Source organism: Myotis lucifugus, unplaced genomic scaffold (assembly GCF_000147115.1).
Source record: "Myotis lucifugus unplaced genomic scaffold, Myoluc2.0 scaffold_100, whole genome shotgun sequence".
In the NCBI taxonomy this organism is placed as follows: Eukaryota; Metazoa; Chordata; class Mammalia; order Chiroptera; family Vespertilionidae; genus Myotis; species Myotis lucifugus.
In genome coordinates, this window is record NW_005871148.1 from 324,039 (window position 1) to 351,918 (window position 27,880).

A 27,880-nucleotide genomic window follows, 5' to 3' on the forward strand; every position below is an offset into this window, starting at 1 on the left:
GCGGGGTCCGAGGAGCCCTGGGTTGAGGGGTGGGGTCAGGAGGGAGTTGGGGGCGGTGCTTGATCGGGGGCGTGGTTTCGGGTCTGGCAGATTGAGCAGGCTGGCACCGCTGGGCGGAACCGAGCAGCACTTCCCTCTTTCCAATCTTGTTCTTCCGGCCCTGCTCCTAGCCTCCCTGTCTGGTAGGATTTATTACTGTTCCGGGTTAGCGGGATCGGTAAGGTCTGGTCTCTCTGAGTTCCAACAATTCAGGGCTAATCGGGAGACAAACAGGGAGATCAGTTACTATCCGGTGCTCCGAGAATGCGGCCTCAGGTAGCGTGGGACTTGGGTAAATTATGCAAGAAAGCATTTCAAAGAAGACACAGATTCAGGGGAGGTTTAGAACATAAGAAATGCGGGAGCCCAAGAAAAGGTTCAGCTTCCAAGAACTTACCCAGATTTTTGCAATTAAATTTTTTTCTAAAGATCTGCTGGGGTTTTTTGTTTTCTGGTGAACAATTTATTAAAGTATAAATAATGCGAACAGGGGCAAAATCATAAGCGAAGAGCTCAGGTAATTTTCGCCAACAGAACACACTGGTGGAACTAGCATTTGGATCAAAAAATAGAAAATGGCCCATCTGTGTGGCTCAATGGTTGATCTTCAATCTATGAACCAGGAGGTCACAGTTTGATTCCCAAAGTACATGTCCCAGTTGTGGTTGCGGGCTCCATCCCAGTAGGGGGCGTGCATGAGGCAGCTGATCTCTCCCTCTCCCTTCCTCTCAGAAATAAAAAAATATTTTTTAAAAATACTCCCGCCGCTTGCCGGAACCCGGTTTGGCTCAGTGGATAGAGCGTCGGCTTGCGGACTGAAAGGTCCCAGGTTCGATTCCGGTCAGGGGCATGTACCTTGGTTGCGGGCACGTCCCCAGTGGAGATGTGCAGGAGGCAGCTGATCGATGTTTCTCTCTCAGTTGTGGTTGCGGGCTCCATCCCAGTAGGGGGCGTGCATGAGGCAGCTGATCTCTCCCTCTCCCTTCCTCTCAGAAATAAAAAAATATTTTTTAAAAATACTCCCGCCATTAGAAAAAAATTTTCCCCCAACCTAGTGGAGTATCATATTACTGTTTTAATTTGCACTTCCCTGATCGCTGATGATATTGAGTATCATTCATTTACTTAACAGATATTTGAGTGTTCACTCTCTGCTAGGCACTATAGAGACACCACATCAACACTGGTAATAAAACAGATGTTTTTCTTTCTCTCACAGATCAAGGGAATAAAATCTTTTAGCTGTAGTACATTTTCCAATATTTTGCCTTTTAGTTGTATTTATGACTTGGTGTTTTCATTAAGCTTTGTCTGTATCCATATATATTAATCTTTTCTTTTGTGCTTTTGCCCTACCCCTAAATAATATACATATTCACATGTGTCTTTCATTTTATTTATTTTTTAAAATATATTTTATTGATTTTTTACAGCGAGGAAGGGAGAGGGATAGAGAGTCAGAAATATCAATGAGAGAGAAACATCAATCAGCTGCCTCCTGCACACCCCCTACTGGGGATGTGCCCACAACCCAGGTACATGCCCTTGACTGGAATCGAACCTGGGACCCTTCAGTCCACAGGTCGACGCTCTATCCACTGAGCCAAACCCGTTAGGGCTCTTTTGTTTTATTTAAACAGATATCTTGTAGTTGTAGATATAACAGGAAAAGCTGAGCTCAGTGGGGACAGCCTGCTGTGAGAGGGTGGACAACTCAGCATCCTACCCTTAGAAGGAGGCTCCTAGCGTGGGCCCAGGACTAAAGAGGATTTCACTCTCTCCTCTTGGGCCTTTGGCTCTGTGAAAATGTCAAGAAAGGAAAGATTGTTGCTCTACTGCTCTACATAAGGAGGTAAAAGGCTGTCTTTGTGTTGGTCAAAGGGCATCTCTGCGGATACAACTCCACAGAGGAGAGGAGCCTGGGCAACCGCTGCAGGAAGCCAACTCTAGGACTCCTGACTTGTCTTTACCACATGACTCCAAATGGGAATGGCACTGGGGATCCCAGGGCCCCTCCTCAGTTCCCTCCCACAGTGGGTACTTTAGGCTCAGGGGCTGGGATGGGGTCTTGTGTTGTTCTTATGCTCTTTTTGCTATCACAAGAGTAACAGCTGCTCAGTGCAGAAAATTTGGGAACCATGGAAGAGGACAAAGTGGGGGAAACAAACATGGAGTGATAGGTAGCTCAGTCTCATTTCAGCCTAACAACATTCACACATGGGTACTGTGCACAAATCATTTATTTGCGTTCATAAAAACTAGCTTGGCTTGGAAAGCTTCCTCTTAAAGATGGTGGTACATTTGACTCTGGAACCAGAGGAGGAAGTGAGAGAGGGGGGGGACAGCTGGTGGCTGGTCCTCTGGTCACAGACCCTCAGAGATCACAAGTGTGGTGACCACTGTTTAAGACACGATGCATCCCTGGGGGGTGTGGGGGGAGAGCACAATGCAGCCATAAATCGGTCCCAGGCATCATGTATCTATTCCTCCAAAAACCATTTACTGAAATACCTGTTCAAGTCTACTTGAGGCAGACACAGGCTCTTAAATAGGTATGATACCACCGGCCAGTTTGGCTCAGTGGTTGAGCATCAACCTATGAACCAGGAGGTCATGGCTTGATTCCCGGTCAGGACATATGCCTGGGTCACGGACTTGCTCTCCATTGTGGGGTGTGCAGGAGGCAGCTGATTAATGATTCTCTCTTATCATTGATGTTTATTTCTCTCTTTCCCTCTTTCTTCCTTTCTGAAATCAATAAAAATATATATATTTTAAAATAGATATGATACCAAGGAAGGCTACCTGCTAGGTTGATCAAACAGTGCTATTGAGTTGTCTTGAGGATATCAGCTTCAATCAGGGGAAGAAAAACAAAGGTGGGAAGGGTATGTCAAGGAGGGGGAACACCTGGGAACACAGAATTTCAAGAGCATGGGTTTCAAGTCCAGTGAGGTCTTCCCTTCAAATGACAATTTGGGCAGAGGCAGTACAACTAGCAGCAGTCTATCATTCTTTATAGGAAACTGATTTCAGATACATCGGTGGCAGAAGATGAGGGGTTACAACAACAATCACCACCTCCGGGCTTGAGGCATCATCCACTTAGGCCAAGAGGATGAGATGGCTGCGGTCTGAGTCTGCAGACCTTTCCCTCAAAGAGAGGAGCTGAAGCTCAGGTAAGGTTGGTCAGCAGTTGTCTCAAGGAGTCAGTGGAGGGAGGTGGAGTATAAACAGAGGCCCAGGGTCTGGTCGTCCAGGGTTGGGGCGGGGGGAGTACGATGGATGGAGAAAGCAGGACCAGCTGTGGGGGCAGCCTGGCCTGGTGCTCACTGGATGCGTCCCTCCACACGCAGCAGCAGGTAGTCCCTGAGGAGCTGGGGCAGGGGGAGGCGGTCGGCAGCCTGTCGGCAGCGGTTGCCCAACTGAGCACGCACAGCCAGCCGGGCCAGGTGCTGCAGCCGCCTCGGCTGGTTCACCATGGCCAGGGCCGAGCTGTAGAAGGCTTCATGCTCCTAGGCCATGAGTGGAACAGGGTCAGATGGCCCAATGCCCTTAATTCTGCCCTTCCCACTGGGGGCTACCTAGTGGTAGGGCTCTAGGATTTTGCAACATGTAAAATTTGGTGCATCCTGAAGGACTCAGATTCAGAGCTGGAGAGGCCCTGCAGGAATCATGGGAGTTGGGACCACACTGCTGAGCCCTGACTCCGCCACGTCTGCACCCATCCCCACTCCAAAGGTGCTGGCACGGTGCACATTGAGTCAGAGATGCCTAAGAAATGTCTGTGCTGATGCAGGTGAGAGAGAGGCTGGAGAGGGGTGTGGAATGAGAGGTTGCTCTGAGCTGCTAGCGGGTAGAGGGAACCTAGAATTCAGGGGTTTCACTCTGCCTGTCCTCCTCCAGCCCAGGGGCCCTCCTGACCCTCCCTCCGGATTCCCATTCTGGAGGGATAGGCCTAGGGCCCAACCTTTCTTTCCATCTCCCCCCCCCCCCCCGAGTCCAGGATGGATCTGTGCCCCTGGGGTGGACATACCTGCCACAGCTCCTCCACCCAGGTATCACAGGATGGGACACAAGGGTAGGCATTAAGTAGGACTTCTAGTGCCCGAGGGAGGTTGGCACAGTGTTTCAGCATCTAGGAATCAAAAGAGGGACTCAGGGGCACCATGCCTCTCCCAGCCAGGGGCAGATCCAAATCCAGAGACTACGGTCGGAGTCTCTCCTCATACTTTCCCATGCGCAGTTCACCTTGCCCTCAAGGTTGCTCCACAACCTCCTGGCCCCAGCTAGCTTCCTTGGGACCTCTTTTCTCCTTTGCACAACTTCCCCCATAGCCCCCACTGGTCTTTTCCAAGATGGGGACAGACCTCTGGCCACAAAAGGTGGCTCGCAGTCTCTGGGCCCCCTCTCTTCCGCTGCGTGGGGCAAGTCCACAGGCACAATCCCCCCACCCAACTGGACCCTCCCTTCACAGGCTCTCCCTACGCACCTCAGGGTGCACTGGCTGGGCCCCGTAGTCCAGCAGTGCCCCGAAGAGGACCTCGGGCTCCCAGTTGGGGGTGTCCTGGACTGCCTGCAGCACGCAGTCCATGGGCGTGTGGCCCGCTGCGTTGGAGACTCCAGCGCAGGCCCCGTGGCGCAGCAGGAGCTCGGCCAGGGCCCCGCAGCCGTTGGCACAGGCGTTGTGCAGGGGTGTGTGGCGCTTGCGCCCGGCCGCACGGGCATCAGCCCCAGCTTCCAGGAGCTGGCGCGCCACAGCCTGGTGCCTCCGGCCATTGCCGGGGGCCCTCGGCCCCCGCGCAAGCAGCGTTCAGCGCCGTCTCACCCTGGCTGGTGCGCAGCCCCACGTCGGCTCCATGCGCCAAGTAGAGAGCCACGTGCTCCTCCAGGCCGCGGGCCGCCGCCACATGCAGGGGTGTCATCTCGCTGTCCCTCGCAGCCGCATTGACAGTAGCTCCTGCCTCCAGCAGCAGCTTAGCGCACCTGGGGGCAGGGCACAAGGCACCAAGGCAAATCCTGAGGGGCCAAGGCCTGGCCTGAGAACCCCTCTGTCATCCCTTACCCCCTTTCTTCCCACCCCCTGCACCTGAAGGTGAACCTGGTGTCCACCGTCAGACCCACAGGGGGCCCCTGACAGACGGAAGAGCTGGAAGGCCCATGGACGTCACCAGGCACGTCTTCAGTTTTCACGTGAAAAACCAGCCCAGAAAGAACTCAGTGCAGCCAAGGACACAGCACGCTAGTGGCTACCTGGGATCCGGTACTCACTGCCTCAACAGTCCCTCTAAGTCTAACCTGACTCCCCAGTCCCACCGGGAGCTCAAGGCCTGGTTCTGAGTCATTTGTGAGTGTAGAGCACACATAACAAAATGGAAAACCCACGGCTGTGTACACTATGAAACACAGAAAATTAATGAGTGTGAGTCCAAAAGAAAAAGTAGAAACCCTAATATTTTCTTCCTGCCTCCCAACCTGAAGACCACCCTTCCAGACCAGCCACACCCACTCCAACAAAAGAAGGCACTTGGGGACCCACCTACCCCACACTCCTCTAAGCAGCGGTTCTCAATCTGTGGGTCACGACCCCTGAAAATACATCCTGCATATCAGATATTTACATTACAATCGATTCATAACAGTAGCAAAATTACAGTTATGAAGTAGCAACGAAAATAATTTTATGGTTGGGGGTCACCACAACATGAGGAACTGTATTAAAGGGTCCCAGCATTAGGAAGGTTGAGAACCACTGCTAGCCCGGCCTGTGTGGCTCAATGGTTAACTGTCAACCTATAAACTAGGTGGTCACGGTTCGATTCCCGGTCAGGGCACATGCCCAGGTTGTGGGCTCGATCAATGATTCTCTCTCATCATTGATGCCTCTATCTCTCTCTCCCTCTCCCTTCCTCTCTGAAATCAATGAAAATATATTTAAAAACAAACAAGCAAACAGAACCAGACAACAAAAAGCAGATTTTAGGAAGCGCACATTTTTCAGTCTTCTAGTTCCTGGAAAAAATTATAGGCCAGAACACCGTACAGGCAAATATTCATTATCAACCACCGTGGGGTAAACCAAATACACAACAAACAAAATTAATGATGAAACTACTCTAAGAGTAATTTAGAATTTAAAAGCCTGAATGGAAACCACTGGAACTCAGGAGCAGATCCATCAACTCCAATGAAACCCTGATGACCAAGTGTCCTTCCCCCAGATTTCAGCTCTCTGTCAGTGCACATGCTCAGTAGGCACATGCTCAGTGACCAAGAGTTGAGTAGCAGCCAGTCATCCATAACTACTGAATTTATTTCCTCGGTAAATTTAATCATGGGCTAAATTTTGTTTCCAAATACTAAATTTAACACTGAAAAGCTCACTCAGTAGGATTTCAGTAAGTGAAACTATTTTCATTTCTTTTAAAAGGATAAAGTCTGCTGGAAAGTGTACCACGTGCCCATAAGAACTCAAGAAAGAGCGGGAGAATTTGGATCGCTCTGGATCCATCACTGATCTAGAGCTAAGCAGGAGAGAGGTTCCCAGCATGTGGGCCATAGAGTGTCTCCTAGGAGCCCTTGAGTTTGTTGTTGTTTTTTTTTAAATTAATTTCAGAGAGGAAGGGAGAGGGAGAGAGATAGAAACATCAGTGATGAGAGAGAATCATTGATCAGCTGCCTCCTGCATGCCCCCAACTGGAGATCGAGCCCACAACCCGGGCATGTGCCCTTGACCAGAATTGAATCCGGGACCCTTCAGTCCACAGGCCGATGCCCTGTCCGCTGAGCCAAACTGGCCAGGGCTAGATCTTTCTTGATGCCTACCTCAAAACAGCTCAGAATTTGGCTACAGTGGGTTCACAAGGAATAAGAGACTGTAGTTGGAACAGGGTTGTCCCAAAAAGCAACAGGGCTTTTGCCTTCAGGGCTTAGCTGATGTGATCCTGGACAAGTCACTAAACCTTTTGGAGGCTCAGTTTTCTCACCTGTAGAATGAGACCTGTCTCCTAGGTTGTTGTGAGGACATACGTATATGAGGTGCTTCCCCTTTTTCCAGGCCTTGAGCTTCACACACACACACACACACCCTCCCCAAACCATCCCAAACCCTGAGCACCTACTGTAAGGACTCAGGCGCTGTACAGAGGTGCAAGGGGGTTGTGCCTTCCTCAGACAACACATTGGCTTTGGCACCGAAAGGTCAGCAGCAGCCGCACACAGTCCGAGTGGGCTTGGGCACATGCCTCGTGCAAGGCAGCCCGGCCCCCAACCCGGGCATCCAGCTCAGCTCCCTGCCGGATGAGGTGGCGGGCACAGTCGGTATAGCCTCGGGCCGCAGCAATAGTGAGGGGCACTGTCTGCTTGGTCTTGGGGGTCAGTACCCAGAACCCTGTGGAGAGCAGACATATTGGGGGGGTGAGACCCGAAAGCAGGGCAGGCGGTGGTAAACAGCTGATGCTAGTTTTCCTGCTCTACCCCTGGCTGAGGACAAGCTCTGTGCCAGGTTGTACCTGTGGAGAGGGGCTCACTCAAGCCCTGATTTGGGAGTAAATCAGAACAGCCTTTTAGAACAATTTGTCAGTCTGTAACAAAGCAGAGTATGTGTGTCATAGAAAAAAAATAATTGCTCTTTAAAACCATAAGGGCAACTAAGGAGGGTGAGTTCTGTGAAGGGAACATCTGGGTCTTTGAGCTGCTGATGGAGTTCTTGCCTCTTTTGGTTCACTTGGGGCTCTGGCGTTGGGGATGGGGGAGTTATGAACAGGAGGTCCTGGAGCTGAGCCTGGGGGTGGCCAGTGAGCAGAGCTGAAGGAGCCACGGGTTTGGAGTTCTGGGACACTTCTGGGGGGGGGGGGGATGGTGGGCATGAAAGTGAGGGTAGAAGCAAGGGGGGAGGGGGAGGGGAGAGGGAGAGGTGGGGATGGGGAAAGGAAGAGTGGGGAGAGTTTGTTCATGGGACTGGTGTTGGATCCAATTGTAGAAATGGCCAAGGACTTGTCTAAAGGACATAGATGCCTAATACCCAACAGTAAGTTATTATGGATTATGGTGAAGTAAGTCCTGGGTTTCCCAACGCTTGGATAGAGCATGCCTTATTTATTATTAGAATTTAAATAAGGCCAAGTCCCATTTGAGGGATGATGGACATGCTGCAGGATGAGACAGGGATGCCCTGGGCAGGGTCACATCTCTATTAGTTGAAGCCAAACAGGAATTTGGAGCCTGTGGTGACTGTGAGAACATATGCTCGCCAAGGATTTTGAACCACAAATCCATGGGTGGGGTTGGAGGCAATCTCTTTTTTTTTATTTCAACTTCCTTCCTTCCTTCCTCCCTCCCTTCCTTCCTTCCTTCCTTCCTTCCTTCCTTCCTTCCTTCCTTCCTTCCTTCTTTCCATTCTTTATTTCTTGAGAGAAACATCAATTTGTTTTCCATTTATTTATGCATTCATTGGTTTATTCTTGTATGTGCCCTGACTGGGGATTGAACCCAAAATATTGGCATATGGGGATGAGGTTCTAACCAACTGAGCTACCCGGCCAGGATGGAGGCAATCTCTTGTCACTCAAACAGGGCAATTTCAATTGAGGTATTTGGTTTACAGGGGACAAACTCTCTGGTCAGAATAGATCCTGATCTCGCTTGAAAATCAGCTGGCAAGTACACAAAGATGTTCATCATATTGCTATTTAAAATAGTCTTTACAAAAAGGAACCCAGCCCGGCTGGTGTGACTCAGTGGTTAAGCATTGACCTATGAACCGAAGGTCACCGTTCGATTCCCGGTTGTGAGCTCAATCCCCAGTAGGGGACATGCAGGAGGCGGCCAATCAATGATTCTCTCTCATCATTGATGTTTCTTTCTCTCTCTCCCTCTCTCTTCCTCTCTGAAGTCAATAAAATATATTTTTAAAAATCATTAAAAACATATTTTAAAAAAAGGAACCCAATCTCTCCAATCTATTTGGGGGCTAGTTATATAAATCATGGCATCCCCATACAGGAGAATTTATGCCCCTGTATAACATATTATGTTGACTTATGGTTATTGACATGTTATATGAAAACATCAGGTTAAAAATAGCATGTGGATTATAATTTCATTCTGTGGAAGAAAAAGATTCGTGTGTGAATATATATTCATAAAAATTGCATAAGAATATATTGTATTCTTATGTAATATGTTAATATAACTAATTTTGATAAAACATACAAACCACTAACCATGCCTCATTGCTGTTTAGCAGGGAACTGGAATGGGCAGTGGGAAAGGATAGCATAGTTCATGGTCTGGAGGGAGGGGTTGGGGCTGAGACGGTCCCCCCTCTCCCCACCCCCACCACTTCCCTCTTCCTCCTCTTCTGCCCACACCTGCTGCTCCCTACCCTGTTCAGGCGACCAGGCCAGCTGGTTGCTCTCAGTCTCCACAATCATGTTGGCGGCATCTTCGTCTTGGAACAGGGCTTGGACCTGTTGCAGGTTGCCGGAGAACAGGGCATTGTGGACCGCTGGGTCTCGGCAGGAGCGGCGAGGCCTAGTGAGTCGGGCCAGAGAACTTGGGGGGCACCTTTGGCTCCGGCAGAGCTGGGCTGCTGCCCTGCGCCTGTCCTCCCACTCCAGCCACTCCCGCTGCAGGCGGAGAGCGCGCAGCGTGGCAGAGGTAAAGGGGAAGGTCCCTTCTGCCATGGGAAGGGGCCTGGGGTCTGGTTAGCGGCAGGTGGGCAGAGCCCAGTGACTACCACCCTTGCTGTGAGGAGCCACCCTGCCCCCTCCCCCGTGGCCCAGAGAGCGCAGCAGCTGAGACTATAAATAGACCCTGGGATCTCTGGTAAACACGGTTTGCCCAGAGTCCTGATCCTGGTGCAGAGGTGTTGGGCCAACCCCTCACCCACCCCGGGGTAGGGCCAGCCCCTGCCCCTGCCCCTGCCCCTGCTGATACCCTCCAATTGGGCAGCAGGCCCTCAAACAAGGCCATCCCTGCACCCCAGGGTCCACATCCTCCCATCTCTTAGGAGTGAGCACCTTGGGTTGGCAAGGTCTGAGGTGACAGCGAAGACAGTTGTGAGCCTCTCCCCACCCTCGTAGCAGGGACAACATGGTCTATAGCAGGGGTCCTCAAACTTTTTAAACAGGGGGCCAGTTCACTGTCCCTCAGACCGTTGGAGGGCCGGACTATAGTTTAAAAAAAAAACTATGAACAAATTCCTATGCACACTGCACGTATTTTATTTTGAAGTAAAAAAAACAAAACGGGAACAAATACAATATTTGTATTTGCATGTGGCCCGCGGGCCGTAGTTTCAGGACCCCTGGTCTATAGAAACTACCTTCAGTGAGTCCCCCCACCCCACCCCACCTCACCCCAGCTCCTGAAAGGGCTCACATGCCTGCCTAAGGGCCAAGGGCTTGACCTTGCAACTCTGGGGGCTCCAGACCAATGACACCTGTAAGCCAGGAACCTATTCACTCTCAGGAGAAAGTTGCTCTGCTTCCCGGAGCCTCTAGGGGGAGGACTGAGGCCTTGAAATAACATTCGCTGATGCGGTGGCAAAGCCAGGCAAGGGGAGGCAGGAGGGGTGCCAGTCCCTGCATCAGAAGGGCTCCTCAGCAGCGCAGCTGCAGGCGGGCTGGCCTAGCCCCAACCTGCCTTGGCTGCCGTGGCTAGTCTGCCTCCTCGGCACTGTAGGCTCCTTCCGGCTCCTCTGCCCCTGCACTGCCTCCCCTCCCTGGTTCGGCAGCAGCCCTTGCTCAGTCATCTCTGACTCTTCCTCTCCCTGGTCCCCTCACACAAAGGAGTTCCAGCTCCCATCCCCACATGGTCAGTCACCATCTCCATGTCTTTAACCTGGGCCAGCCCAGCCTCCTACCAGGTGCGTCTTCCTCTGACCACCACCCCTCTGCTTCGCTGCCCGGATGGAATGCACTAACTAAAACGGTTAATTCCTAGCTTGAAAACTTCTGCTGACTTCTAGCACCTCCCGTCTCCAACTAAGCCCCTGTTCCTGCGTCTGGCCTCACACCACACGGCATTCTCATCCTGCTCCTCACCCTCCCCTGACATCCCTCTTCTTGGAATTCTCTTCTGACTCTTTCCTTAAAGTCCACCTCAAAGGTCACCTGCTCTGGGGGACATCTCTGTATGTGATGGTAGGTCCCCCACTCCTCCGGTTCCAGCCACTCCCAATCCACGCACTTGGTGAAGCACCTGTCCCAGTGCACTGTAGACGCCCGTCTGCCGTGCTGGATGTGGGCTCCAGAGGAGGCTCGGAATTTATCCAGTTAGGTTTCTGGTCCCAGCAGGGCCTGGCACACAGTAGGTCTTGACATGGTGTTTAGGGCACTTGGCACATAGCAGGCTGGCTTCTTCTGTGTAGTGCATTGACTGAGGGCCCCTGTTCTCTGCCAGAGCAAACACTCATCAGCCTGCCCAAGTGGGTGGCAGCAGCCGGGGCTGTTTCCGGCACTGCCTTTACCCTGCTGTCCACCCACTCTGGCCCCAGCTTCTTGGTGGTATTCCAGAGTGAGGGATCCCAGGGGAGGAATGAGATCATGCACAGCGAGGGCTTAGCGATCCTCAGAGAAAGGCGCCTCTATAAACACAGCCGTGATTAACCCTGTTGGAACCCATTCAGTGTTTTAATTGCCCCACCAACGGCCTGGACTGAGCACCCACAGCTGGGTTCCCAGGGTTGGGAGTTGGCAAGGCCAGGTGGGGCCAAGAGGGGCCAAGGTGGGGTGGGCGTCCCCTCCCTTGTGAGGTGCACAACCGTCGTGGCCTGTGGGGCCCACGATTGTGCTGACCTTCCCAGCCTCTCTGCGACCTTCTTGTCACGCAGGCCTGGAGGTGCTCTGGCTACAGCTCAGTCCCCAGAGACACCATGTGTCTGTCTCCTGTCCTTCACCTTAACTTCCTAAGGGCAGAAAAATTGTCCTTAAGGTTAACTTCCCGAGACCTATACTTCAACCCACACATGAGCTCACAGGGAGCCCAGTTCTACTGGCAGGAGCAGTGCCAGGTGACGGGACACCCAGCCTGCCTTCTTGGAGCTCAGAACCGGTGGGGAGATGAAGCACACCAAGAGAAACCAGGACATCAGCCAGGCCTGTGAGCGGTAGGGGGCTGAATGGGGAAGGGCACTGCAGCCAGGGGTAGGGGGTAGTTTAGGTGCATGAAGGCCACAGATCTAAGCTACAAAGGCAGAGCTGGGGAGTTAGCAGTGGGTAGAAGAGAAAGACGTGCAGGTAGGAGGACCAAATGGGGGTGCGAAGGGGCAAGGGTGCTGGTGGCTTAGTCCTTTCTTGCTCCTGGGCTTAGAACACAAAAGCCTTCCAGAACAGGGCCCCATTGCAATCAGCAGCTAGCTGAGCATGGAGTTCTTAAAGCACTTGTTCACTTCAGGCTTGAGGGGGGATCCATGGGATCAGCCCCTTAGGGAAAAGGGAGATTAACACCTCCCCCCAGAACAGCAGTGAGCCCAGGAGAGGTCCCTGACTCAGCTGCTTAGTGGAGACAGGTGGAAACTGGGGAGGCTGGTGGTCAAACTGAGGTATTTTTTAAAAATATATATTTTTATTGATTTCAGAGAGGGCGATAGAAACATCAATAAGAGAGAATCGTTGATTAGCTGCCTCCTGCACACCCCCTACTGGGGATCGAGCCCACAACCTGGTCATGATGGTCAACTACTGAGCCACACTGGCCGGGCCAAAGTGGGGTCTTTAACCCACACCCCCTCATCCATGAGTTGAGAGAATCATCCTTTCTTCCCTTTTTTTCCAGGAAAAGAAAACAAAGTTGGCAACTTGGTACCATTAGACCTTTTACACCGCACCCATGTTCCTTGTGCAACTCTGGTCTAAAAGGTGGTATAGAGAAGCTACAGTGACCAAGAGTTGCTTGACAAAATATAGTAGTATTAGGTTATAACCCAAAGCATAGAATAAATACCCATGAGTCCATACTGATATAAATGAATGAATAAAAAATGAGGGATAGGTCATTTCAAAAAGAGCTTATGGGACCCAAACCAGGAACTCTTAACGCTGTGACCTAAGATTTAAGTTCTCCACAGGATGTAACAGACACTCAATAGTGCTATGTTTTCCTGAGGAGATATAAAATTTAGCTGCTCATATCAATGATTACTGATGCGGGAAAATAAATGTTTTCCAAGTTTAAAAGAAAAAGGGAGAATAGGCCAATCACCCATGCAGAAGAATTCCAAATAATCTATATGAATACTCTTCCCTTAAGGAGGAAAAGTATGAGTCCTCATGCCTTGTGTGTGGACTGCACACTGACTTCCTTCCAAAGAGGACAGTATGGAGAGGGAGAAGGAAGCAGGGTAACTTTACACCCTATAACATGCCTGAGCCGCTCTCCTCAAAGCTGTCAAGGCCATAAAACAAGGAAAGTCTAAGACAGCCACAGCCAAGAAGAGCCTAGAGCAGGGGTAGGGAACCTTTCTTCTGCCGAGGGCCACTTGGATATTTATAACATCATTCCTGGGCCATACAGAATTATCAACTTAAAAATTAGCCTGCTATGTTTGGTCAAACATTTAATTAACTCACCCCTAATGCCTTGGCAGGGCCAGACCAAAGGATTTCGAGGGCCTCAGGGCCAGACGTTCCCCACCCTGGGCCTAAAGAGACATGATGACTAAATGTAATGTGGGAACCTGGAACAGAGACAGGACATCAGGAGAAAATGGAGTAAATCTGAATAACGTATGGACTTCAGTTAATAATGATGTATCAGTACTGGTTCTTTGGGACAAAGCTACCATACTAATATCTGATGATAATAAGACGAGAAACTGGGTGTGGGGTATTATGGGAACTCCCTGTCATATCTTTGCAATGATTCTATAAATCTAAAACTGTCCAAAAGAAAAAGTTTATTAAAAAAAAAGAGAAAACGAGTAGCCTAGCTCTGCTTGGTCAAAGCACCACTGGCAGAGTGAACAGGGCAAGGAGCAGTGAGGATGGAAAGGAGAGAGGCAGGTGAAACAGGCAGCTGCTTTATTTCAGAACAAGATACCATAGCCACGCCCCTTGCCCCGCACCTGTGAACCTTGGCCACAGGTAAGCTGGGCGGCTACAGGCCTCCAGAGACAAAGCAGAGGGAAGTCTGAGTGTGCTCCTTCCCTGTCCACAGGGACAGAGCGCCACGGCTGTGGTGGGGCTCCTCCCAGCTCCTCAGCTGTACAGGGACTAAGGAGTAAAGGGACCAACCAGATCCAACGTCCTGCAAAGTCAAGATGAGGTGGGAGGGCGACACACCTTCCCTGTTGGCAGGAGCACAACGATGCGCCCAGGGCTTGGCAGACGGCAGGGCAGGAAAGCCAGTCTTGGGCCGGGTTCTGGGATGCCCACGAAGACCCAAAGTGACGACAGTGCAGATTCCAAGGGACAAGGGTGTTCTCGGGGAAGGCATCCAGGTGGGAGCAACCGCAGAAGTCCCGAGCTTTGCCAATCTCCGATCATGCTGGTCTTCCTCTCCCTTGGGCATGATCAGACACCAGAGCCGTGCCTGATGCTCAGAGGCCGCCTGCTCATGGCGGGTGCCCTGCCTTCGGGCAGTCCCAGGTACCAGTTCCACAGAAGAAGTCCTCAGGGAGCTCACTCAGGAGTCCGTCCAGGTCATCTGCAGGGGGATGCAGAGGATGGGAAGATGGACAAGTCCAAGGTTCTTGCCATTTAGGAGGGCCCGGACCTGGCAGCACAGTTAGGAGGTGGTTCTCCCTGGGCAGTGGTGTCTGGGCCAGTAGGCCTAGGGCTGACCTGACCTCCATCTTCCCTCTGTTCCCCACATACTCACAAATGACAAGAGGCAGGAGCCCATCCTGCTGAGAAAAAGGCTCCCCTTGGGCCTCAGTGATTCCTTTTTTTTTTTTTAACATATATTTTATTGATTTTTTACAGAGAGGAAGGGAGAGGGATAGAGAGTTAGAAACATTGATGAGAGAGAAGCATCGATCAGCTGCCTCCTGCACACTCCTTACTGGGGATGTGCCCGCAACCCAGGTACATGCCCTTGACCGGAATCGAACCTGGGACCCTTCAGTCCGCAGGCCGACGCTCTATCCACTGAGCCAAACCAGTTAGGGCTTCTACAGGCAACCTCCTCACTCTTATTCCATGACCCCAGAAACCTTCTGATGATGGTTTGGTCTGTCATCAAGCTTACTTACAAGGATAGAGTGCAAGTTTCCAGAGAAGTTTCCAGTATAAGGAATACTTTTTCATAGGCTATAAATAAATGGGCTTTGTGGTTTATCCATTGGTCTACTGTGAATTTGGTGAATGTGGCGATACCTACCCAGAATCCCATGAACTCCAGGGACAGACAGCGTTAAATTTATGGAATGAAAAAGCGAAGGACCAGATCTGGACTGTGCTGGCTTCACCTGGGTGATGCTGCCGCCAAAGGAGCAAGCTGGGCTCCCACTAAGACATCTGTGTTTGGACCTCTCAGATCTGTATCCTGGTTCCACCCTAACCACATGGATGTCTGACTCCTCAGCACTGCCCGGAAAGCCTCTAAGCTTAGTCAGAGTGGGGAAACCTGCCTCTGTGGTCTGGCACAAGGATGGTGTCAGCCCACCTCCTCCTTGTGGCTAATAGTACGTGGCCTGGGAACGGGGGGTGACCAGTGGGTAACACTCCACTTGCTCTGTGTGGCCCCTATCACACTTTTAATTATTTTGTGGCCTCCAGGTTTGCCAGAGAAGGCACCACATCTGATTTCTGTAAGATTCCATAAGATCCAAAGATTAATGGGAGGAACAAGATGCAGCCAGAAGAATTTGGTAAGCAATTCAAGAGGAATAGGAGAATTTCTTCTGTTCCCGGGGGGGCTGCTTGTCTTACCTGCTTCCGGGGGTACTTCTTGCGGGAATGCCCCTGCCTCTGGGTTCTGTGCTGCTCTGAGGTCTTTCCCAGGCTTTGCAGTCTCATGCTGAAGGCTGCCATGGAAGCTGCCTGGCTCCTGGGGACACAGGGTCTGGTTACCAATGCCCGAGCCCCTGAAACCCCCCTGGTTAGTACTATCTGCACCCAGACAACCTCAAAGGAATAGGTGGGGCTTAGGAAAGATGGGACAAAGGACTGTGACAGGGGTCAGTCACCCATGCCCATTCTGAAACACCAGACATCCAAAGCAGCAGATAATTAAAGACACAAAACAGAAACAAAAAACCTTTCTGGCTGATTTTCTTTCCTAATTCTATTTTTTTTAATAGTCAATAAAATTTAATATGGCCTCATGCGCCCTGAACCTAATTCTATTTTTATCTGATATTTTAGGGAATCTATATAACTGGAGCAGAAAGTAAAGGGGTCATTCAGAAATATGTTGAGGAGTTAGCCTGGGATTAAGAATTAGCTGTTAATCCCCAAACTAGCTAATATATGGATAGGTAATTAAAATTTGTAACTAAATCATTAACCATGGTTAGCTCTGGGGAATGGGAGTGGAGAGGTTAAATTTCATGTTTTGCTTTATTCTGTACCATTTCAATTTTTTTCAATGAGTATTGATGACTTTAAATTTAAAAGAAAAATAAAGATTTTTTTGGAGCGAGGTGGAAGGTTAAATAGAAAGATGAGGGAAATGGAAGTTGCAAGTTAGAACTAAGGGTGTAACTTGTCTAAAAGCCACTGATTCTAACCCACTCGTTTTATAGATGAAGCAACAGCAGGGGAGAAGCTAGGACTTGCCAAGGTCACATTACAAATTGCCAGCAGAGTGGGGACATGACCCAGGTCTCCTGACCCTGGGCCAGGCCGTGACACCAGCCCAGGATCCCAGGAAGGGTGGGAGTGGCCACAGAGGAGACGCTGTGCCAAGTCAAGGCCGGGCTCTGTTCACACCCTGGAGTAGAGTCGTCTGGAAGCTCAGTCTCCCTCAGTTCCCAAAGGGGTGTCCCCACCTGAGTTCTGTGTGGGTATCCCCACACTTAGCAAAGGGAAGATGCAGAGCAAGTGCTGGCTCACCGGACAGGCCACTTGTAGCTCACTGTTCTCTGCACTGCCACCTGCAGTAGATCTGACCCTCAGTCACTTACTGAGGCCACCCTACCCCTCCCGTCATGGACCCTCAACTTGTCAGTTCTCAAGTGACTCCGGCCTCTCCAATGTTCAAGTCTCTCAGGGATCACTAAGAAGCCAGCTATTCTTCTAGGTCCTGTTACTGTGCCATCTGGCAGGCAGCTGGATCAGGGACGGGAAGAGATGGCCCTGTCCCCAAAGGCATCTCTTCAGCTCAGGGTGGAGGGGAAGAAATCAGAAGACCCAGGCAGAAAGTGGCTCTACCAGTCCCCATTCCATCCCGCTCTTCTTACCTTGGGGAAGGGCTGAGATGACCTGAGGAAGTTGCCATCCCCAGAATCTGGGCTGTAAATATGGACCAGGTTGTTGGGCGTCACATTGAGGTAGTGGTTTCGGAGCGAAGGAGAAAACACTCCAATCTGGAGTCAAGGAAGAGGAAGGTCAGTGCCCTGATGAAGCACTAGATGCTGCCAGATGGCCACCTGGTCCCCACTTGTTTCTCCCTTCTTAGTCTTTGCATGAAGATCACACAAATCATCCTGCCCCAGCCCTGATGTCAGAGTAGAACCACTTACCACACCCTCCTCCCCCAACAGCACAAACCCCATCCCATCCACCCCCAAAGAATGGGGTTGTGTCTTTACTCAGCTCCAGTAAGCCAGGGTCAGCACCAGTCCAGTAACTCCTTGCCTAGGTACTGGGAGGGAAGAGAGCCACACAGACAGCTCGGGGGCCTCCTGCAGGGCAGGAGGGGTGGCGAACAGCTCCCATACCTGCTTTAGCAGCAGCACCGAGCCAGGCTTCAGCTCATTCTGGCGGGTCTCAAGCAGCAGCCTATGCACCGTGCCCTGCATCTCTCCTGCAAAGGCATGGCCCATCAGTCTCAGGGTCAAGGGCAGCACAGAGACTGGTTGGGCCCTGGCTGGGAAGTGGGCTGCTCACTACTTCAATGTTCTCATCTACAAATGGAGACACTCCCGGGACCTAACTCCTCACCCGTGGGGTCCTTGAACACCGCACTGGCGTCCATCGTGCTCCGAGTCAGGGACTTGATCATCACTGCCATGTTGGGGACCTTGTTCCTGGGAAGCTGCTTCAGGGCTGCCTGGTTGCAAGGAGAGGTATTTGCTGAGCCAGCCACGTCCCAGTTGTAAGATTCCCAAGTGTGCCAGGGCAAACTGGAGGGTGGCGGGGGGAGGGGACAGAATACAGGTGTGGTGATGATCTTCCCTTGTGGAGGGCAAAGCAGCAGTTTAAAGGGCTCATTTCATCTCCCTCTGGCATGTTAGGCCACAGGCAAGGATATGTTAGCACATGTACTAACATGTGTCTGCATGTGACCCTTGACCTCTGGGGAGCAGTGTGCTTACTCCCCCCATCCAGGGCCTGACTGTGCAGAGACATGCCCCTAATGCACTCTCTCCTTCTGCCTGTGCCCAATACTGTGATAACAGTGGGAAGGTAGGTGAATGAAAGACAACAACTGAAGGGACTTCATGCTGCCATTCAGAAAAAGGCCTGGTAGGAGGGCGCAAACAGAAGCCCCTTCGTAAGGTGGAACAGGGCAGGTTGGTGAAAAAGACAAACAGGTCTTCCTTTTGGTCTCAGCACCCAGGACCTTACCTTCCGCAGCACCATGACGATGCTGTAGGTACAGAGGAAGCAGGTGGGGTCTCTCTCATCCAGGCCCAGAGCAGATTTCATGGTGAGCCAGGGCCCTCGCCCGAAATCCTCTTCCACGGATGTCTGGGAACTAGTAACAATCTGCCACCATAAAGCAGAGGGGGAGCCTGCATGAATGGGTCCACCTTGCTACAGACCTCAGTTGAGACAGGATGGAGGGGGGAAGAGAAAGGGCAAGTTCCCTGTAGCGTGGTGGCCACAGTGTCTTCTTTTGTCTATCTCTAAGGTCAGATAATGGTATGTGAAATCTTGTATATCACAATAATATCATACTTAGAAGCAATAGCAGAGGCACTCTTTCTTTTCTTTTATATTAAATCAGATCCTGACTTTAATTATATTGAAGCAAAAGGCTATCCATGTTTGTCTCTTGTATCAGACTGGAAAAGTCTCAGGGCTAGAGAACCCCCACATACATTTATAGGCTTGCAGAGTGCCTCAGCATTCTGAAACCCGTCATATTTTATTTGGGATGCCTCTGGCTTTAACAATTAGCCTTCTTAATAAAAAAATGCTTTGATTCAGATGCGTATTTACTGCTTTGGATCTGAAATGGGCTGGTTGATCTGTGGAGCTGCAGTAAAGAGAAAAACTACCATAGAGAATGAGAAGCAAAGTAAGTCTGAGGGCAGAGCAGGTCAACCAAAATGCTAGGAAGGAGGGAGGCTGAGTCTCACCTACCAAAGGCAAGATGAAGGCAGATCCCTCTCAGCTTAATTCTCAGAAACCTGAGAAGTGTTCCTGAGATACAATTTCCTAATATTTACTCATGCTTCTCCCGAGAAAAGATGGCGTGAGCTGGCCTTTCTTCGTAGATGGGGAAAGCTGGCTCATGGCATCGGTTCTCACCCGGTTGGCATCAGGACAGGCTTCACTATGCCAGTAAAATTGCCACCTCCCCAAACTGCCTTTCCCAACTCCCCTTCCGTGTGTGACCCCAGGGGAAGGCCTCGCAGCATCAACTCTGATTCTCAACTCCTGAAAGATGCAGGGATGTCCCTCACCCTTAAATGATGCCCCAGAAGTTAACATTTGCACAGAATTAGTTACCTCTGTCCGGAATTTAGCCAGAGCACCATGAGTCGGAGTCTGGGGCGTGGAAACCATGATCTCCTCCAGATTTTTCCCACTGAACTGCACGGGGAGAGAGGAGGTGAGAGCAAGCTCAGCAGCTGTTCTTTACAAGCGGAGCTTCCTGTCTGGGTTACATAATGAGTTCAGGAAACTATCAGGGACAATTAACACATATTACGTCTCTCCTAACAAAGTCTCAGGAGCCTCACTGGCAGCTCAGAAAAGACGCTTTGGGGATAGTTTTGGGAATGTGAGGAAGATGGAGCTGGCCCAGGAGCAAAACCCAGAGCTTCCTGGAGGGGGCGAGGACCTGAATAGAGAGGCCAGTGATATGCAAAAGGACAGCTTTCCCCAACTCCCTTCTCAGGGACCTAATCCTTCCCTGCAGATTTCCCGCCCAGGAGGAATGCATATGGCCTCCTTGGATTTCTCTTAAAGTGCTAGGAAAGAGAAACTAACAGGTAGGAACTGTTTCCAACACCTTTAAAATGACAGGAAAGGGGTGCGCCTACCATGACCAGACCAGATCCTCGGAGTCCAATGGTCTAGGATCTGATTCAAGACTAGTTTGAGGGGTCCTGTCCCCCCACCACTGCTGATCCAAACTCTCAGCACAGCCCCAGCTTCCGCACGTGGATCCCACACGCCAGGCACAGTGACTGTTCCATGGCTCCCTGAGAGCATCCTGCTCTCATGCCTCCTGTCTTCCCACTGAAATGTCCCCGAGCCCAGCCTTCTGACACACACCCGTTAACCTGCTTGTCCATCCAAAGCCCACTCAGAAGGCCCAAGGAACCCAGTCTCTCTTAGTACCCAGAGAATGACCTCTACTCACACTGTGCATTTTATGTATAATTGTTTGTTTGCATTTTTTTCTTCTCCTAGAAGAAGCTCTGCAGGACAGGAACCATTTCTATTTTAATCTGCATTCTGAGTTCCAAGCAAATTGCCCAACTTAGCAAATGTAAGTGAGGGAATATTCCTTTCTCAGTGCTAGCAAACAGCAGTTACTCAACAAACATGAAAACTGTGAAGTTCTCACCCAGCTGCCGTGGCTCAGTGGCCGACCTATGAACCAGGAGGTCACAGTTCAATTCCAGGTCAGGGCATATGCGGGGTTGTGGGCTCGATCCCTAGTGTAGTGTGGAGCATGCAGGAGGCAATCAATGATTCTCTCTCACCATTGATATTTCTATCTCTCCCTCTCCCTTCCTCTCGGAAATTAATAAAAATATTTTTAAAAAGAAAATTGTGAAGTTCTCAGAGCCTTAAGCACCCTTATCATGTGTGGTTTTTCAAGCATTCAATTCTTCCTTCCCACTTCTTTTGATTCTGCCACAGATTTGAAGCTCCCCCCCCTTCCTTCCTTCCTTCCCTCCCCCAGGAGTGAAGATATTCTGAGACTGGACAGTGCTGCAACTCTGCTTCTCTCCTTTGCTCTCCTTCCCCCCAACATCCTGGATGGCTCTGGCTTCTGCCAGAGAGAAGCTGTCACTCACTTGGTGAGGCAGGATCCCTGCTGGGCCAGGGAAGCGGCGTGTTTTGGCTCGGGTGGTAGTGCGCGTGGGCTGCTGGGGTGTCCGGTTGGCTGCAGTGACCAGCTGTACCAGGTGGTTGGTGACTATGGGTGTCTGCAGAGCTGCTTGGGGACCCTTGGGGGTGCTGACAGGAGACTCAATTGAAGACAGTGGAGCTCGGGGTTGTAAGGGCCCCCGAGGGAAAAATCCAGAGCCAGTCCTTGAGAGAGTAGAACAGCTTGAGTTGGGAGTTCGTAGAAAATTAGGTTTGCCACTTAAGTGGGCATTTGGAGATTGGAATGGCTGACTGGGGACACGATTTTGAGGGCTGCTCTGAACAGGCCTCCCAGTAGCTTGGAGAGGCTGGGGTCCTCGAACTGGGGAAGCTTTGGGGCAGACTTCCCAGTGGGTTTGCTGAGCAGGAAGTGTCGAGGCAGTTGGGGTAGGCAGGTTGCCCATGGCACCCGTCCTCAAGTGGGGCTGTGGAGTCCTACAGTAGACGGCAGGATCTGGAGGCTGACCCTGGGCTGATGTGATACCAGTTATGTGGGTGGCAGGCATGGGGCCCTTTTGGCAAGATCTACTCAGAGCAGCTACCCGAGCCTTTTTAGTCAATATTGAGTCTTCCTGCTGCCCAGTGGGCAGGATTCCTGTTGCCTCACTGTTAACTCCAAGTTCCAGCTCCATGCCAGGCCCTTCCAGTTCCATGCTTGCCAGGACCTTATCAAATTCATCTTGCTCAGGTCCCTCAAAGCCACCAATCACCGGCTGCTTGCTCTCAAAGGTAAGGGGGTGGGAGGCTGAGGACTGTGGTCTTGCTGGTTCTTTGAGCACTTCTGTCAGTGTCACTCTTCTCTGACTGCCAGTCCAGTTGCTGGAAGTGGAGACAGGCCTTAGGAGGGCTGTTCCTGTGGAAGCGGCACCCCTGCCGGAGGTAGGAAGGCGGAGTCCCAGGGCTGGTAGGTCCAGAGGCTCTGAGGAAGCAGTGGGGCATGAGGGCAGCTGCCCAGAACACCGTGCCTGCACAGTGTCCTGTGGCCTGGAAGAGGCAGGTCGGAGGCACCCAGCATTCACAGGCCCTGAGCCAGCAAATTGGTTCTCTGCGTCTTCCACAGCAGACAGGAAATCCTACAAAGAAGCAGAGACAGTGAGAAATCAAGAAACGCTCTGCTTTTACTGCTAAGGCACGTGGTGTGTATATATGTGCAGCTACACAAAAGCAAGAACCCAAAGCATGAAAGGCAATGGTGGAGTCTCTCACCACGCTTGATCTTGCCCTTGAGCCCACTACCTCCAGGCTTCTACCAGAAACATTCACAGGCTAAGTCTTCAAGTAGCTTTAGTCAATCTTGAGTGGGCGTTGGGAAGTGGGGGGTGGGCAGTGGTGGCAGTTGGGGGAGCAGCAGAAGTAAATATACTAGGGCACCAACGAGTCAAACAAATCCCCCAAGGTCACAAGGAGTCTAGCTTTCTGCTATCCAGCCTGTGAAATAGGGATCTGTCCAGCTGGTCATGCTGCTTGTCCTTACCCCACCGCGCGCGCGCGCGCGCGCACACACACACACACACACACACACACACACACACACGGCCTAATAGGCAGCAGGTAAATATAGCTTTACAGGCAAGTTAAATTAAGTATGGGTTCCAGTTGGGAAGCAAGGTCCAGTTGGGAAGCAAGGTGAGATTGACATCTTCAAGAGCAACAGACCTGTTCCGAGGGTGTTTTTGAGTCAGAACTGCTGATTGCCGCCCCCACCCCCTGCTGCCACACTGGATTGTCTGGGCTAGAGATAGGTTTTTTCCTGCTTTGTGTATTAGCATACTCCAACACCACTACCTTAGGGTTTAACAATAATATTAATAACATTAGAATTATTGTAGCAGTAAAATACTGATGACCTTGGAGGTTGATGGATCTCTTTTCCCAGGAAGACCTCACTTTCAGATGTGATGTTATCTGCCTTGGGAAGGGGAAAAGGATCTGGTCATGGATCAGAAACTTGAGTTGTCAGAGTTCTTCACTCTTAATTTCACTACCGGCTTAGGAGCCCTACCATCACCCGGTAAGACTCAAAAGGGTCAATTTAACAGTCACCTTTTCTGTAATCACACATCTCTAAAGCTAAAAGACAAAGACAAGGACGCATCTTCTTGACAAAGCTGGAAATTTTGAATTATTTGTAAAAATAACAGTCAAGTCCCCAAGTGATAATAAAAATATCTAACATTTGAAACCTCACTAGGTGTCAGGTACCATGTAAATATTTTACCAGAAGTTTTTCAATGAATTCTCACATTGGCCCTATGAATAGGTACTGTTATTAGTCCTGGTTTTTGGAAGCAGAAACTAAGACTTAGAGAGGTTAAGTAACTTCACAGAACCACAACTAGAACCTATATGTGCCCTTGTCACTATGTCATAGGGCCTCAATGAATGATCTTTTTTAAAATTGTGTGTGTGTGCCGAAACCGGTTTGGCTCATCGATTGGTTGCCTCCTATACACCCCCAACTGGGGATCTAGCCCAAAACCCAGACATGTGCCCTGAGCAGGAATTGAACCGGTGACCTCTTGGTGCATGAGAAGGCTCAATCCACTAAGCCACACTAGCCAGGCTGGACTCTCTATCCCTCTCTCTTCCTCTCTGTAAAAAATCAATAAAATATATTTAAAAAAAAAAAAATAAAAAAAAAATAAAATTGTGTGTGTGTTTTTAAGAGAGATAGAAACATCGATTGGTTGCCTCCTATACACCCCCAACTGGGGATCTAGCCCAAAACCCAGACATGTGCCCTGAGCAGGAATTGAACCGGTGACCTCTTGGTGCATGAGAAGGCTCAATCCACTAAGCCACACTAGCCAGGCTGGACTGATTTTGAAGAGGTCTGACAAAGATTATTTTCCCCCTTCGAACCTCATGGTCCAAAAGCCTCCGAGGAATGCGAGTATGGTGTTGGGCTGCCAGAAAGGTCCCTGATGCAGCATTCACTATCGTACTCAGCACAAACTTGACATCTGGACAAATTCTAAATGTGATTTTTAAAGCAAAGCGCTGGGACACAAAAAGTAGGTTTGAATGGCTTGTCATTAATAAAATAGAATAATTTTATTCTATAAACGTAGTTTAGTCATTTCCATGTATGTTAAGACTCGAGTCAGGGGCCAAGACCTCATCCTGGCTGTTGGTGCTTTATTCTTAAGCAGGTTAATTTACCTTTCTGGGCTTTACTCACTTAAGTCCTACTTCTCTGTGAAAAGGATTTGAGATAGAAATTTTAGGCCTCCCAAATGAAACTATATCCTTTGGCTCTGAGTGGGAAGAGAGCTATGGAGGTCACTAGTTCAGTAGTCTCTGGCTGCAACCGGAGGTTAGAAATACCCCTGCCTGGGTCCATCCCAGAAAATTCTGATTTAATTGGTGTGTAACAGGGCCCCCACAGGGGTGATTCTAATGTGCCGGCTTCAGATCTAGTCTAATCCCTATCTTCTGAGGAGAGAGGGATGGAAAGAACATGTGAGGCAGACTGCCTCGCATGCTGCAGAAGAGAAAATGGAAGGCCAGAGAATGAAGGCCGGTTGGTGACACCAGGCCTCCTGCCGTCCAATAGCTGTGCTGTGTCTGGCTCTTCCATCAACTTTCTTCCCACTTCAAGCATGTCGTCAAGAAGATGAACCAGCCCTGGCCATATGACTCAGTTGGTTGGAGCGTTGTTTTGTGCACCGAAGGTTTGCGGGTTTGATTCCCAGTCAGGGCACATACCCAGGTTTCGGGTTTAATTGTCAGTCCAGGAGTAAATGGGAGGCAACTGATTGATGTTCCTCCCTCACATCAATGTTTCTCTCTCTCTCTTCCTCTCCCTTCCTCTTTCTCTAAAATCAACAGAAAAGCATGTCCTTTGGAGAGGATTGAAAAAGAAAAAACAAAGAAGGGGAGTCAAATCATCTACAGACACAGCTTCCAGGCAGGGGCCCTTATAATTTACAGGTATGACCATCAGAGAGCTCACCTCTCTGGCTTTTTCTTTCTAAGACAGTTAAATAAGTTGTTTACATTTCGCATTATTCCCCAGTCTTTCACAGACAAAAATCAATGTATGTATCAAGTAAAAGGAGATGGGGGCAGGTTGTTTCAAAATGTTCTGAGCCTGGTGTTTACATCTTTTTATTAATTTATCTTTATTGTTGAAAGTATTACATATGTCCCTGGGTATTTACATCTTAAGACCTCCTCTGTTCACCAACATTTCCTTACCTCGTCTTCAAACTCCTCTTCCACAGCAAACAGCTTCTGCAAACCGCATGCCTGAAAGGAAAACAAAGCAATTGAGGTTGGAGGAGAAATGCCATTTGCAAGTACATTCTGTCCTCACTCTGCTTCTTCCCAATTCTAACAAGACCATCAGGTGTACTGTTTTTGGTTTGTTTGTTTTGCTAGTGTTGGGGGAGGAATAAGGGATGAGAAGAGATGGGATTTACTTGGAGACTTAGATGATTTCAAATCCTCTCTCCATAAAACAACCCACTCGGGTCCATCTGCATTAATCTTGGAAGGGGAAGAGGCAAAGGAAAGGCTGCCAAAGGAAGCATGGGTCGTGCTTTAGACTCAGCACTGCACACATGGGCCTGAGGATTTTGCAACATCCCAAAGGTCTGGCCTGAGCAACCTTTGTCACACATAAGACACAACCGTAAATCCAAACATGCCTAGCAGAGGGACCTTTTTGTCTGAAAGCCAAGCCAGTGTTTCCTTCTATCTGATCCCATGTCCAAAGGCCAGGGTCCCAGGAAGGTGGGATGCCCCAGGCCACAGTTCCTGCTTTCTAGGCAGCAGGGCTGCAGCGGCTGGCTCTGCGATGTGTGTCAAACTCAGAGCCAAGGGCTGTGCCTGCCCCCAAGGGTCCAAGGATCAGAGGGGACGGGTTGGGGGAAGAGGGTCAGGCTCATGAGGCGCGACATTTGAGCGCATCGGGAAGGATGAGCAGGAAGAAGAAGAAGAGCTGGAAGGCCACGGGAGGGAAACTGAGGCCCAGAGGGCGGCGGGTGCAGAGAGCGCCTTCCCAGGGTCTCCGGGCGCGTCCATGCCCAACCCAGGCTTCCCGACCTCACCTAGTTCTCACCCAAACCCTAAACCGGCCCTGCAGCTCGCCCAGTGGAGGGGCTGGAGCCTGAAGGGCAGCTGTTGGGCCCCGGACCCAGAGCCCCGAGGCACGGCATTACCATGGCGACGGCGGGTGCGCTTCCGCCAAAGGGTTAGCCGGACAGGCCCCAATTCAGTGGTCGCCGGGGCCTCGGGCGTGGCCCGGGGCTGGAGGGTCGGAGTCCGGGTGACAGTATCTCCGGGGCGAGATCGGAGAGGTCTCTGCGACCCGGGCCGGTGCCAAGACTGGGTCGCCGGGAAGGTGAGGGCCCGAGCCCTAGGTCGCATTCGAAGCCGCCGCCACTCCTGCGTCTCCGCCCTCTTAAAGGGGCGGGCCTATTTTATCCCGCCGACACAAAGGCCCTACATCCGCCAGTCTTCCGCCCCGGCCTTAAAGGGAAACGCATGGGCTCTCGGTCGCCCTCCAGCGGCCACTCGGGCTGGGTCGGCTGGTTCAATAAGCGTTCTGAGAGCAAGGTTGGCAATTTAGGCGCATTACGCCCAGTCCTGCCCACCCTCCTCTATTGTGTTAAGCACACTAGGGAGTGGGTACTTGAGCATGACTCATTCGCACCAGAAGCCACCCCGTTGGTTTGTCTGTTCATCTTTCCATCCATCTATCTATCTTGGCAACACATTTATTAAGTAAAGATGTTCTCGGTCTGGCTCTTTTCATCCTTGGGTGTTTCAGCTAAGGTCTCAGATCTTCCCTGGCATCTATTCTCTCCTGTAGCACCCCTCCCCCCCCCATCACTATTTTCTTCTCAGCACTTTTCATAATTTATAATTATCATGGTTTACATCTCTATTATGTGTATTTCTCACTAGAATATGAGGTCCCTGAAGGCAGGGACCTTGTCAGGCTTGTTCAAGTTTGTATCCCCAGCACTGAGCACAATACACAATAGAGTTATTGAATGACACAATGGCTACTATGTACTGAGCACCATGCTTGGTCCTGGGGATAGAGAAAAGAATGACTGCTTGTGCCCTCAAGTTCACACACAAGTCAGGGAGACCAGGAGATTTGGGCGGAGAGATGGACAGGGGCCTAGGGAGCTGGGAAGGCCAGCTTCTGTCACTAAAGCCTGCTGTGGTTAGCGACCCTTACTCCGACCTCAGTTTCTCTTATGTTTGTCATCGCAGGGCTGGTCAGAATGACAGCTAGGGCTGCACAGTTTTGAGGATTCAAAAGGCAGGAGGAAGGTCTCTGACTTGAGTTCTTAACCATCTGATCTGAGCCAGTCCTGAGTCTTGCCTAGGGTTGTCTGGCCTGGCCTCCCTCCGACAGCCTATGGCTTCTATCATAGCTTCAGTGGACCAGTTTTCTTGTCATGTGTCAGAATGGAGGCCAGGATGGCATTGGGAAAGGG

General features: G+C 50.6%; 2 protein-coding genes, 1 long non-coding RNA gene and 1 other non-coding gene across 5 annotated transcripts; 2 read left to right on the plus strand and 2 right to left on the minus strand.

The window, feature by feature from the left end:
• The first annotated feature begins 115 nt into the window (after window positions 1-115).
• Window positions 116-25,783, plus strand: LOC111826738. Of its 2 annotated transcripts, XR_002830113.1 has the most exons (5): window positions 116-182; window positions 3,062-3,218; window positions 15,762-15,853; window positions 25,254-25,355; window positions 25,649-25,783. It is a non-coding gene; the product is annotated as an uncharacterized LOC111826738 (long non-coding RNA). The 2 variants fall into 2 exon arrangements; XR_002830112.1 differs by lacking the exon at window positions 116-182 and having other exon boundaries at window positions 2,761-3,218.
• ASB16 (ankyrin repeat and SOCS box containing 16) lies at window positions 3,218-9,787 on the minus strand. The gene is given in 7 exon segments (XM_006092278.3): window positions 3,218-3,554; window positions 4,076-4,177; window positions 4,532-4,825; window positions 4,827-5,025; window positions 7,161-7,237; window positions 7,239-7,429; window positions 9,425-9,787. Coding segments are annotated over 7 exon segments (1,350 nt in total). The 5' UTR covers window positions 9,726-9,787; the 3' UTR covers window positions 3,218-3,368.
• LOC111826757 lies at window positions 13,034-13,160 on the plus strand. The gene has a single exon (XR_002830137.1). It is a non-coding gene; the product is annotated as a small nucleolar RNA SNORA25 (small nucleolar RNA).
• CUNH17orf53 (chromosome unknown C17orf53 homolog) lies at window positions 14,042-26,790 on the minus strand. The gene is made up of 10 exons (XM_014458779.2): window positions 26,588-26,790; window positions 25,623-25,673; window positions 21,350-22,495; window positions 19,827-19,910; window positions 18,717-18,857; window positions 18,090-18,198; window positions 17,867-17,952; window positions 17,387-17,512; window positions 15,915-16,032; window positions 14,042-14,688 (listed from the first exon to the last, which is right to left on the minus strand). The coding sequence occupies exons 1-10, from the start codon at window positions 26,588-26,590 to the stop codon at window positions 14,597-14,599; spliced, it is 1,956 nt and encodes a 651-aa protein (XP_014314265.1). The 5' UTR covers window positions 26,591-26,790; the 3' UTR covers window positions 14,042-14,596.
• Between the last annotated feature and the right edge of the window lie 1,090 nt (window positions 26,791-27,880).